Raw genomic sequence first — 14,657 nt, 5'->3', positions numbered from 1 at the left:
TCATAAACATTTTTAATTTAAATCAATATTAATTACAAAGATTCGACAAATCAAAACATGGAATGATTGAATAATTAAGATAACACCATATCATTAAGATTTAAAGTGTGTGAGTGTGAAAAGTCAAGCAATATCATAAAGACGGAAAATATGAGAAAATCAACAACAAAAATTATAGTGGTTATGTACTTCTCACGCCTACATCTTCTCCTCAAGAAACCATCTTGAAATCCTCCATTATCAAACTCTTTTTAAGGGCAAGAGCAAAATCTATTACAATGGGAATAGTCCTAACACTTGGCACTAACCATAACTCACGAGTTTTTGCAAAGAACTAAAAACTTAACCATGTATTTAACTTGGCAAAATAAGTTTTATTTATAAATTGTTTAGGTATTTGATAATTAGTTATAGAATAATTAATAATAGCATTGGAACATGCTCGGATGTTAATACAATTTGTTAATTAATTGCTATGAAATTATTAAGTGTATATATGTGTGAATTAAGAGATCAAATGATTGATGAATATGGTTATGGCGGATGGGATGAGCTGAGGTGAATTGCCCGATGGATGGACTTTGAGAATTTATTATTGAATTGTGGATTAATCAAATTTTAGGGGAGGTTTTGTAACGCCCCAAAATTTTCGAATCTTAAAATGATATTATTTTATCGGGTCATGAATGGTGTTACAGAGAGAGGAAATATTTTATTTAGATCTGAGGAAGATATTGAGTATAATTATGAATAGAAAGTGATTTACCGGTCTGTGAATAGTACTACCGGTCCGGGAGCTAGTCGGTATTATTTTGGTCCGGAAAAATTACTATATATGTTTTATATTTTCTTTAATATTTTTGGAGTATGTATGCATGATTTTTATGGATAGAAAGTAAGTAATGAATATTTTTTGAGAATTTAGATAATTAGTGAATAGTGAATTATGATGCTTTATTAATTAAGGAAATTTGATGAATTATTTTTATGGAGTAATTTGAGAAATTTGTGGAGATAAATAATATTTTGAAGGAATTGAATTGGAGAATATTTTTAGCCATTAGATGAGATTACTTTTGACTTAATCTTAGCCCTCCAAAATCCTTACAATAAGGATTTTGGGCTCTAATATACTTGGCGTGAATTTGATGTGAGATTTGATTTTAGTATGTATGATGAGCATGCTCGACATTTGATGCCATTATGATAAGAAGCTATGATCATATGCTAGGGTTATCAGCCCTTATAAATAGGCGGACGCGCTTATTTGTGTGATGGGGGGTGCTTTCATAGGCCACGATTGTGTGATGGGGGTGGCGCTTTCATAGGCCACGATTGTGTGCTATGATCATATGCTAGGGTTATCAGCCCTTATAAATAGGCGGACGCGCTTATTTGTGTGATGAGGGTGGTGCTTTCATAGGCCACGATTGTGTGATGGGGGTAGCGCTTTCATAGGCCACAATTGTGTGATGGGGGTGGCGCTAACATAGGCCACAATCAAATCTGCTTATATTCTCTTTCTCCTAAGTGTATGCAAGCTCCTTGGAAAATATTTGTAAGGCAATTAAACGAATGAGATCATATTATTTTAGTAAACTTATTGTGGAAATTAATGATTATGTTATCAAATGAATTTTCAAAGCATGATATTCCGGTACATGGTTTTAAAAAATAAATAGTATATGTATTGGTATAATAAATGGGCAAGTAATGAATTTATGAGTTGAAAGAATTAAATTCTTTATATTATTAATTAATAATTTATTTGATATTTCTTTTGCTATAAATGTAAATGTATGTTGAAATTTAATGATTTTAAGTAATTTGTGTTTTAAGTAAGTTGTCATCGCAAATTTAGTAAGTATGTGAATTATGAGCACCACTGAGTTTTACACTCAGCGTGTTGATTTTTATCATGTGCAGGTTAAAGACTGTGGTTGCTGCTTGAAGACTAGAAGAGTAGCATCAGAGCAGAAGTGACTATTATGGTAGTTGTAGATTGAGATTTATGTAATTAAGAATTATGGCATGTATAAGTATTATATTTTCGGAGATTGTGTTATTTGAATTATAACTTAAGCATGTAATTAGCAATTATGTTGGTATATTCGGAGATAAGCATAAGATTCATTAAATGATTGAATATAAAATATTTCAAGAGAGTTGGTATGATTAGTTTATTAAGACTTGATATATATACTGAATGCAATTAATTGATGGAGGATTTATATAGTTATGAAAATATGGAGGTGTTGTTGTGTTATGATGATTATTTGGAGATGTTGGGAGTTTGGAATTTAATTGGGAGTGTTTTGTATTCACATGTTTAGCGAGCTCAGTTTTTAAAAGGAAATTCTTACAGTATTTCTGTAGGATTTTTCCCAATCTATTTTTTTTTTTAAAAAAAAAGAGATGAAAACGAAATGAAATGATTATCTAATAAAAAAAAAACATATTACTCGCTAAACTTGTGAATACTCAATTACTTCTAATTCATAATCTAATTTTATGATTTGTATGTTAAGTTAAGACGGTGTCTCCAGCACCGAATGTGGCATCCGTCGTCGAGTCTCACGGGACTGGGCGGAGGGTGTTACAGGTTTTGCTGGAATATTAATGGAATCTAGGCGAGTCATAATTAATAATTAAGTTAGTAGGTTTATTTAGATAAATTCTTTAACTTGATATATATTAATGAAGTTCTTTATTTGCTTTATTATTATTTTATTATTTATTTATTTATTTTCCAAGGATCAATTGTTATATTATATTGTTATCTACTCCTTCATCTAATTGTAATTGAAAATGAATGTCTAATTGTGCACTTGCATCACGATATTTAATTGTTTGATGTGCCTGCATTTAATTGCAATGCTTGATTATTTGTGTTATGAAAATGTTATGCCTTGTTTGTGTGGAATTGGGATGAAGTGGGTCACCATGGGTTTGTGAGGACGGTCCTGAAAATGATGAAAATATGGAATGCAACCGTCGGCCACGTATGGGGAGATCGGCGTCCTATGTGCCCTGATGATAAATATGGATGATATGGAAAACCACAGGGTGGCCTCCTGTTGGTATGAAAAAGAAAAGAGAGTATAAAAAAAATGATGAAATGAAATGAAATGAATGATGAGAGGGTTGGTCAAGTGAGGTTGAGACCGGTCGGCCATGTATGAGAGATCGGCTCCCTGGTGCACACATCATGAGAGGATGGGTCATGTGGGAGGACGGCTCATCGGGGGTTTTGGTGACACCATAGACCAATTTTCACGTGATGTAATTATGTGAAGTTGTTAATAATTGTGAGTGCTGTTGTTATGCTATTTGTAGGACTGTCAGTGTGATCATACACTATAAAAAAACGCGCTTTTAAGACCGATTTTTGCGACCGACGCACATTGGTCCCAATATTGCGATGATTGGGAGGTTGAATATCCAGCGATGGATTTGCGATTAAACGGCGACAGATTTGCGACCGATATAATATCTGTCGCTAATTCTAGTGCCAATAATTCCCGCCAGTTTGGTTTTCATTTTGCGGCCCCATTGTGACGCATTTGCGACCTATTATACGATGAATTTGCGACCGTTTAAAAGCTTGTAACAAAATTGGGCATTGCAGTTCAGTGCCAAATTTAGCTTTCATTCTGCAACCGATTTGCGACCGATTGTATTGGTCGCAAGTCAGTCGCAATTTTTATCTCATCATTAAAAATTACAACTGACTTTTTAATCGGTCGCAAAAAAATAGGGCTTTATAAGCCCTTGGTCGCCTTGCGAGCACAGCTCTCCTCCTTCCTTCTCCTTCTCCTCTCTGTCGTAGCCGTTCCCAGCCCAACCGCCTCCTTTGCTGCTCTCCTACAGCGTCGATTGCTGGAGAAGCCCTTGTTGCCTGAGATTCTTCCTCCTCTGTTCGTATTTGTCTGGTCAGGTACGCCTCTTGCTGTCTTTTTTTTTTTGGTTTTTTTTTTTGTGGATTTCATTTTTTATGTGAATGTATTTCGTTTTTTTGTAGTTATTATTGTTGGTTTTTTTTCTTTGTTTTTTTTTTCAATCTGAATGTAATTGTAGTGTAATTTATAGTGTTTGTAGTGTAATATGTAGTGTTTGTAGTTACTAAATAAAAAATTAAAAGTACTTAGTAAATATCAATTGCAAATAATATAAGAAATACATAGTTAAGTAAAGAAATGACATATTTTTAAGAAATAACAATTATTTAACTAAAAAAATGACTAAATAAATTAGTAATGAATAAAATTGAAATAATATTATACGTTTATTTTCTTTTATTAATAACTTAGTATAATTACTTAGTAAACAAATGACTTATTTTATTAATTATTTAGTATAATCAATAATACATAGTATTTATAATAATAGTATATAGTATGGGTATACAACTAGTATTTATATAGTATTTATATATAGTTTGTTTCAATTAACATAGTTTGCATTGGATTATTGACTGTAGAAATTATCTAATATTTTTTTCAATTTTAAAATATAATCCGAAATATAAATGTGAAAATATTAATTTAAGTTTTATTTTTAAAATTATTAAAGGAATATAATGGATCTCTACTCTGTAGTAATTATGTAAGGACCGAAAGATAAGCCTGAAAGAGAGTAAAATAAAAATGATAATATTTCGTTAATTGTAATTTGTAAAAAAAAATTAATGACTGTAATTTATAACACTAGTTATAGTATTGAAATAATTGTAATTTATATATAAAAAATTAATGAATGTGATTTAATAGTAATCAAAAATTATACTAATCAAATTTAAAAAACCAACTTCTATATTCTATATTGAAATTAATTTTTTTTAAAATTAGTTTATGTTGATTTGTGTTTTCATTTGATTGGAAATCACATGAATGATGCGTTTCAGTTGGAGGCCTAGTAATGACCATTTTGACTTTGGTGGATGTTGGGATGATATAGAAGTGTTTATATTAGTGTGTTTTGACTTGAAAATTAATTATGTTATGCCGAAGTGCTGCCGAAATCAAGCCCAGATCAATTGTGATTGGATGGCAATATGTAAAATCAAGCCTAGATCAGTTGTTCATGTAGTTGAAAACAAACAATCTGCTTTACTCGCAATATCTGAGCCATTTCAAGAAGTTGCGGTTGATACGCAACCGATGTAAGTTGTTGAAGATTTAACAAATAGATTGGATGATGAAAGCGGAACTTATGTTGAAATAGAAGCATCGGATGATGACGAGGAAGAAGATCAAATCATCATGGGTACCTCAGAAGATGAATATCAAAAAGAGGAAGAAGAAGAAGAAGAAGAGGAAGCAAATGATGATGAAGACACTTAATAGTTCGAACCACATGTATTATGGATAATAAATTAATAGATGTATATATAATATTATTAATGAAGAATTTTAATGTTATTCACTTTCTTTATACATATTTACCACATTTTCTACAATTCATATAATTGTATACACACATATGTAGGTTCTGTTATCTGTGGTATAGATGGCTAGAGGTAGCGCGTTTGATTCAGACGCGTCCGGCAGTGGTCCACATGGAGGTCGTGGCTGAGGATGCAGTACACATGGACGAGAAGGGACTATCCCTCCTCCTTCGTCTTTAGCTATGTCTGGGGCTTCATCCTCTGCTCAGCCTCCCGTGCCGCCAGCACTTCCTTCTGTTCCTTCCTCTTCTACCCTACTTCCTGGACCAGTAGAGTCTTCACCAGCTTCACAGTCACCTAATGCACCGGGTAACCATAAATGTCATTTACTGTTATTTCAATTATATATTAATTATTTATCAATATTGATAGCATTTGTCATTTCTTTTGTAGCTTCATCAGAGCCACGTAACAAGCTCAGTTTGGTAGCGGGACAATAATTACTTATTTACTTTTTCCTTTGAACTTGGTTTTGTTCAGATTTTTATGCTTTCGTCTACTTATATTTCACTTATGTTTTTTTTTCTCAGCATATATCCATCCTCTCGAGCATCAAGGCAAATTATGAGGATAATCAAGCTACATCTCAATAAAGATGGATACACATACGATGCTGTACCACAGGAGGCGAGAGACTTTTATTGGAAGAGTTTCAAGTACGATTTGGTTCAAGTTATATCTTCATTCAATGTAATTAATAATCAAGCTACATCTCTTTATTGAAATTTTATTTTTCATTCTTGCAGAAGCATTTTGTATGGGAAGAGGCCATTACGACTATGCTAAAAGTGGTATGGGAGATATTGTGTGTTCTATGGTATGCTGACTTTTATTGGAAGAGTTTCAAGTACGATTTGGTTCAAGTTATATCTTCATTCAATGTAATTAATAATCAAGCTACATCTCTTTATTGAAATTTTATTTTTCATTCTTGCAGAAGCATTTTGTATGGGAAGAGACCATTACGACTATGCTAAAAGTGGTATGGGAGATATTGTGTGTTCTATGGTATGCTGACTTCACCTATAGGATGCGAAAAAGCGACAAGAAGCAGCAGTGCGTGTCTCAGGAGATGTGGGAGAGTTGGCAGAAGGCTTGGGACGATCCTGCATTCAAGAGAAAGTGTGACATATTTGCATGAAACAGACGCAGTGAGACTAGCGGTGACGGAGCGGGACCTTCTCGACACACAAGCAGATTAAGATATGCTATAGAGACATCTCGATTATTAGTGAGTCAACTAGTTACAGTTACATTTACTGATGTTTAATGAAATGACACCATATTAATATCTCATGTATAATTAAATTCATTACAGGCCAAAAAATATGGTCGTGAGCCCACACCGATGGAGGTGTTCACTTACACTCACACAAAGGACGACGATGGAAATACGTTTGTCGACAAACGTGCATTGGGCGTCAATGTAAGTAACTGTGAAGAATAAATACATTTACCTTTTAGTCTTCTCTTACGTGTACAAGTTCAATATAATAAAGCTTGCAATTGTATTGATGAATTAATTTTGTTGTTTTCAGGAGAACTACAGTGCAGCTCGCAAGCGTGTTATTTCTTCTCAGGCTGGATCTGAAGCTGAGTCAAGAATTGATGAGCTAGTACTTTATCTGGAGGCTATAGGGGGCTCAAAGAAGAGGAAAGTATATGGCATCTGGTCTCAGGAATCACAGTTTTATTGCAGCTCTGCCTCAGCATCTGACACTTCTACAGCTTCCTCACGACCATAGCCTGACCACAGTGTTAAGGAGATTAATGCATTATGAGCTCGTATTGACAAGTAGGAGAAACAACTTGCAGAGCTTCGAGCGTATGTCATGCGGATGTCCAGTCAGCATGGTGCTGGTACTTTTCCCTTTGATCCTTTGCCTACTATAGATCAAGATGTTTCTATAGCTCTGCATCAGCCATTACGTCTCCTCTTGATACGGATACTGTAGACGATACGTTGGTCACTCCTGCCAACACTATGATACATCCAGCAAATACTCTTGCCGATGCTACAACACAGGATCGTATAGAGTACCGACTTCATAAATTTGATTTCGGACCTTTTTAGCTATCTGTGATTTTTTCATATTTTGTATAGTACATTACATTAATAATTCTATTCTTACATTATTATTGTGTTGTGATCTTGATGATGATGCTTGTGATTGTGATGTATATATATACAGAATTTTGACAGTGCAAAAAAATATTGGTTTTAATATTATTTAATTTTTTTCTGTAATTACATTTTGCTACCGACTTGCGACCGAATTGCAACCAAAATTATAACCGTTAAATTCAAATTTGCGACAGATCACCAACCAATCACTTTCAAAATTTGCGACCACTTTACGTAATTGCAATTGAAGAAATCTGCGACCAATTTGCGACAGGCTTTTCAAAATGAAAACACGACAAAAATTAGCGACCGATAGTCAGAATTTTGCGGACCGATTAGTCGGTCGCTAATTTTCGACCGCTAAATAAATCGGTCGTAAAACTGTTTGCGATGAGCACTTTTGCGTCCGATACATATCCGTCGCAAATCGATCGCTGATGTCATTTAGTGACCGATTTCTCTTATTTTGCGACGGATTGGTCGGTCGCAAAAAAAATTCTATTTTTTATAGTGATATAACTAGTCGAATAACTAGATTCATATATTTACACATTCGTGTGAATGCATCTGTTGTGCAATAATTATTATTCCTTATAAAACTGACATATCTTGTTTAATTTTTCAGGAAGTAGATTCTTCTAAACCCCAGTTAAAGCTTTGTTTCCTTCACCGCAAAGCTAGAAAAGAAAATATTTAATTTCAGTATTTAGTGTAATTATGAGTTTACAAAATCTAAATGTTCTATTTAATATTGAACTCCGCAGTTGTAGGAATAAAATCCATAAACTGATAAGGATATTCAATTAATCATTTATGAAAATGCTTGAATCTGTTAGCCCATATTATGTGTCTATTGTTTTATTTTTAGGCCCGAGTTATAAATTGTTTAAGATGTTATATTTAGGCTAAAGAATAATAAAATAATGAGATTTATAATGCATAACAATATGGGCTGAATGCTTGAAACAGACATTGATATAGTTAAGTCTTATAGTTTAGGCTTACTACAGGCCTCGAGGGCCTTAAGCTTACCTCGGTAGGCCCTAGCGTCGATCCGACCCATGAAAACGGATCGTGACAATAAAATAACTAGAAATTTACATTTACCGTATTGCAAAATATTTTATAATTTGGCGATGCTATGACATTAATCTAATAAATCAATACTTACTTTATATAGCCACAGTATAAAATATGAATTTGATATTCACATTAATTATTTTTGTCAGATAAAATTAAATTGAAATTTTATCAATAATATGTAATATTTTTTATTCCATGTCTTTTATATAATCTAAAAATAAATTACTTAAAGTTCTCGGCTTCATATATGGATTAACGTATAAGTAATAATATTGGTAGTGGGATGTCCTTTCTCATTTTATAGATAGATATAATAAGATTAAATTCAAAAATTTTTAAGTCCTATATATTTATTTGAAAAAAATTAAAATCTCAAAGGTCTAATTATCTTTATATCTATTTTAGAAATTATTTAAAAAAATACATCCAATTAAATTATAGAAAATTAAATAAAATTCGACAAGTTCTGGAAAAAATAAAATAAAATATTAAATCAAAACAGAACTCTTGAATTTTCTCTTTATTTCGTCTTTAATATATAAAAGCCAAAAATAAAAATATAGCAACTATGCTTAAATAACCATTTTTTCATTAATTCAAACTTTTATAGTCTATCTTTTTCAAAAATATTGTATTAGACTAAAAAAAGAAAAAATTTCGTATTTAATATATTATTCAAATACTATAATTCCATCTTTTTTTTTTTGTTAAATTAGAGTTATAAAAAATTTTAAAATACAATAATGTGTAAGTAATCAAAATACGTATAAATCAAAGAGAAATAATATATTTAAAAAAATATCATTATTTAACTAATAGACTCTAATAGTAAATTATTTAACCATATTTTATTGTATTTAACTAATAGACTCTAATAGTAAATTATTTAACCATATTTTTAAAAATTTAGAACATTATAAATTAGAAGAATTTAAGTTTTATTTTCAATACTTAAATTAAGATTTTCAATTGACCTCTTAAAATATTACCTGAGAACTTATAATTAAAAACATCAAAATCTATTAATTATTCCTCATCCCAAGAAGATAGTCTACTTTTTTTTTTTTTCACACAGATTAAAAAATATAGTTAAATGACAATTTTATTCATATACTTTCCTATTATGCCCATCTTAAATAACAATGAGTGTTAAAATAATAACTAAGAATTAGTGAGGGGTATTGAAAATTTGGTAAAATTTAATAAAGACATAGTAGACAATTCAAGAATTAACTATAATACAAAAAATGAAAGTGGACTATATTTTGAGACAAACCAAAAAGGAAAGATGTATTATCTTTTTGGGACGGATGAGTATAAAAATCATGGGACAATAATGCTGCAAGATCAAATAGAGAATAATATCACTTCACACTTCCGGAACAAATAATCAAACTGCCATTTAATCTGTTTGGATATTTAAATTGCTTACATGCCTTATTTTGTTATAGGAATAAAACTCAATTTGGTCCTTGAACTTGTTTAACATGATCAAAAAGATCCCATATCACTTTTTAGGTCAATTTAACCCTTGAACTTATTTTATTTTTCTAAATTAATAATTGATTTAATTTAACATGATTTACTTTTTATCCCTTTTTGTCCTACACTAAGAACACTCATATCAAACTTTTTCAACACTTATAAGTATAAATTTAAAATTCATCTTATAACATAATAAATTTATAAACATGCTTTAAAACTTTAATTTATTTAATATGAAAAATGTATAGATTTCACAAGCTATAATCCAATAATTGAGATTAATTTTAAAATGTTCAAATTAATACATATTTATAAATCAAAACCATCAATCAAGGTAAAGAGAAATACAAATATACTTCATATATCATTTTTCTATATTTTATAATTAATTAATTTTTTAAAAAACAATTCCAACTACAATTTTAATAAATGTTTATATAATGATTTTCACATTGTAAGTACAATGAATAATTAGAAGTTGAATTGACTCAAAATATCAAGTATGATTTTTTAATTATAATGATTTTTCATGTTATAAGTACAATGATGAATTAGAGGTTAAATTGACTCAAAATGTCAATTATGATTTTTTAAATCATTTTAAATAAGGGGTTAAATTAGCCTAAAAAGTGAAATCGAATGTTTTTAATTATTTTATACAAGTTCAAGGGCTAAATTGGCATAAAAAGTCAAATCTGACCTTTTTTTATTCTGCTAAACAAGTTCAGAAATCAGATTGACCTTTATTCCTTTTGTTATACATCAATATTTTACTTGTACAATAAATCTTTTTTTTTTTTCAAAAAAACAAAGGCATAACTTCTGAAATTATGTAGCTTCATTATGTATTGGTCTATCCTGAAAATAGAATTTATATATGCAATTGATATATTCTAGTTATGCTTAGAGAAAAAAAAAAATTCATAACTCAAATCTTCACGGCAACAAACGGCTAGTTTAACAAAATAAATATTATATGATAAGAAATTCCAAATACTTTAATATATAAAATAAATATATTAAAATATAGTATTTAATTACATAATGAAAAATGAAACTAACCAATTAATTAAAACTTTAAATAATATATTAGATTAAACTTCCTAATAGAATTTAGATTAAAGTAGAAAATTAACATAATCAATTAAAATTAAACTATTTTTATTTTTCAGTAAAAAAATTAAAAATTAAACTAAGCAATTAAATTAAACTTTTAAATAATATATTATATTAAAGTTCTCAATTAGAATTAATGCCATAAAAATAGGGAAGTAAGAACATACTCAATAATAGTATAAAATTTTGCGAATATGAGTTTAAAAGACGAATAATCATTGGACATATAGGCTTAAGGATAGGGCATTACCCTAAAGCCATATATTTTATATATAGTGTAATTGTTGGCAAATGGATAAATTCACTTATATATTTTTATGTAAAAAATTTTGTGGCGCCCTTAATTTTTATATTGATTTATTGAACACTTTAATTTATAAAATTATATCTATTAAGTACTTCAACTTGCAAAAATTATTTTATTGAACATTCAATCTTATAAAATTAGATCAATTAAATACTTATTAAATATTTGAAAAATGTGAAAAATTATTGTTTCAAAAATTATACTTATACCGCCTCAAGTATATATTTTGCATATAAATGTCAAAACACGAAAAAAATGGTTATTACTAGTACAGAGAATGATACAATGCTATCAAATTCATAATTTCAGGAGCATAATAAGTCCGTCGAAAGTTTTAAGCGCTACACTTTTTTTTTTTTTTTTTTTTTGATAAAATGCAAGTGTCAATTTATGGATTTGACTTGTAAATATTGTCCTGTTAATGGAAATGCTAATATATTCACTTCAATAAAGTAATTATTTTATTGAATATAAATCTTAAGTAGCTTGTTAGAGAATATATTTACCAGTATTGTGAATATGAGGGACAAACTCTCTAGTACAAATACTTTAAAAGGTTTATGGTCGCAGGAACTTTCATTTGGTACATTTTATCTGATCATCACATCTATTTGTTTTCTCATGATGAGTATGATGTATTAATGAAGATGGAGGTGGTAAGTTTTATCTTACCTGATTGGAGAAATGAGTACGTCAAACATGTAATGTTATATCTGTAACACTCATTATTCGGTCATAAAAGATTAGACAATGGATGTCAATGTTGTGCTAGAGGCACATGACTAAACATGCTAAGATCATAAAATTAATATAAGATACATCATACACTCTTATATATCAATTCTTATGGATCCTCAAAGTGTGACTTAAAAATTTTTCGAAAAATTCTACAGAAAAACTATAATAGCTTTCCTTACGTTACAATAGTCCCAAATTAAAATCTTGATAGCCAAAACTCTTCTACATTTCAGCATCATCGCTCATACATTCAAACTCCAATATTATCATAAGAATAGATTTCATATATTGCCATGCTATCATCTCTTTAATAAATAAATCCTATGTCAAAATTTTCCAAATGGCCAGACAATGAACTCTTGTTAATTATTGCATACTCTTTTAATTTCGGTGGAGGGAAAATTTTATCTAAATTGGGTCTATAACTTTATTCATAGACCAAATCAATGAGAATAAAAGTTTCTTATTGAAATGAAAGTATTTCTGATCATACACTAGGAACAAAAAGGTAAAGTCAGAACAATTTTTAAAATATTCTTACTGTCATTGATTTGGTGCAAATGTGTGCTGCAAGAAGCAATGCTTTTGCGTGTAAGCAATTACATGCATTTGCGACGAAGGCGGCAATTGATGCAGATGTTTTCGTGGGTACTGCATTAGTTGATATTTATGCCAAAAGTGGTTTTATGCAGGATGCTATCTATGTTTTTGAAGCGATGTCAGATAAGAGTGTTGTTACGTGGAGTTCAATGGTGGCGGGGTTTGTGCAAAATCAGCTTTATGAGGAGGCTCTGGAATTTTTTACCAGAGCTCAAGCAACTGGGATAGAATATAACCAGTTCACAATGTCATCTGTTATTTGTGCTTTTGCAGGTTTGGCAGCCCTAATTGAAGGAAGACAGGTGCATTCTATTGTTTTTAAAACTGGGTTTGGTTCTAACAATTTTGTGGCTTCTTCTCTTGTTGACGTGTATGCTAAATGGGGTGTTGTAAAAGAGTCTTATATTGCATTCTTGGATGCTCAAGGGAAGAATATTGTTTTATGGAATGTAACGATTTCTGGGTTTGCTAAGAATTCTTACTCTTGGGAAGTAATGATTTTGTTTGAAAAAATGCAGCAGGTAGGTTTGTGCCCAGACGAAATGACCTATGTTTCACTATTGTCAGCATGCAGTCATAAGGGTCTCGTTGATATGGGACGGAGCTATTTCAAGCTTATGACAGGAGAGGACAATGTGTCGCCAAATGTCCTTCACTACGCATGCATGATTGATATTCTTGCTAGGGCAGGTTTAATACACGAAGCTCATGAGTTGATAAAGAATTTGCCATTTGCTGCTACAGCTTCCATGTGGAGATCAATTTTGGCATCTTACGGGACACATGGGAGCCTTGAATTAGCTGAAATTGCAGCTGAGAATTTGTTTGAGATGGAACCGGATAATGCTGGAAACTATGTTTTACTGTCAAATGCATATTCTGCTAATAAGAAGTGGAAGAAGGCTGCAAAGTAAAGATGCTCCTTAAAGAAAATGAGATGAAGAAGGAGACAGGTAAGAGTTGGATTGAAATTAAAGACAAAGTTCATGTGTTTATTGCTGGAGAGAGAAAACATCCTAGAATGGCTGATATTTATTTAGAGTTAGATAAGTTTCTGGAAGTTATGAAGAAACTAGGTTACAAGGCTGAGATAGACTATGACTTCCATGATGTCAATGAGAACAGAAAAGAAGAACTTTTAAGACACCATAGTGAGAAGCTAGCACTTATTTTTGGACTCATAAGCTTACCACCCGCTCTGCCAATCAGGATTATGAAGAATCTTCGGATCTGTGGGGATTGTCATTCTTTTATGAACCTTGCATCAAGCATTACAAAGAGGGACATTATTGTTAGGGATGTAAACAGATTTCATCATTTTAAGGATGGATGTTGTTCTTGTAGGGAGTTCTGGTGAATGCTAGTAAGTAACTCGGTCATGGCGGTTGTCAATCAAACTAAACATTGTTGAGTGACTGTCCAAGCTCTTTGTAAAAATTCAGGATTGAGAACAAATTTCAGCAATCACCATCTCATTCATCTGAGAACCTGCTATACATTGTGCAACAACATGTTAAAATCAATTAAGTAGATACGGAACTTCTTTTGATGGGCGGACTGGAATTAAGGTTTCTGCCCTAAATCTTAGAGATCTTACTTACAAGTTAACGGTTAATATTTTCAAATTTTCATTTCTCTACATTTTTCTCCCTGATTTGTTTGTTGTTAGTGGGAAATAAAATTGGGAAAAGACTCTTAATAAGACTCAAGTTCAAGAGTGAAAGTCGGTTGTGGATTTGCCTTGCGGTAAAAATGTT

General features: G+C 30.9%; 1 protein-coding gene across 1 annotated transcript; it reads left to right on the top strand.

The window, feature by feature from the left end:
- Window positions 1-12,860: 12,860 nt before the first annotated feature.
- Window positions 12,861-14,575, top strand: LOC149495662 (pentatricopeptide repeat-containing protein At5g04780, mitochondrial-like). The gene is given in 2 exon segments (XM_089723229.1): window positions 12,861-13,809; window positions 13,812-14,575. Coding segments are annotated over 2 exon segments (1,395 nt in total). The 3' UTR covers window positions 14,258-14,575.
- The last annotated feature ends 82 nt before the right edge of the window (window positions 14,576-14,657 follow it).

The sequence above is a fragment of the Jatropha curcas genome, chromosome 6, assembly GCF_041381405.1.
Source record: "Jatropha curcas cultivar XTBG-Jc1 chromosome 6, XTBG_Jcur_1.0, whole genome shotgun sequence".
NCBI classification, from domain to species: Eukaryota; Viridiplantae; Streptophyta; class Magnoliopsida; order Malpighiales; family Euphorbiaceae; genus Jatropha; species Jatropha curcas.
The sequence above is the reverse complement of the archived record's forward strand: the minus strand, read 5'-3'. Positions and strand labels throughout refer to the sequence as shown.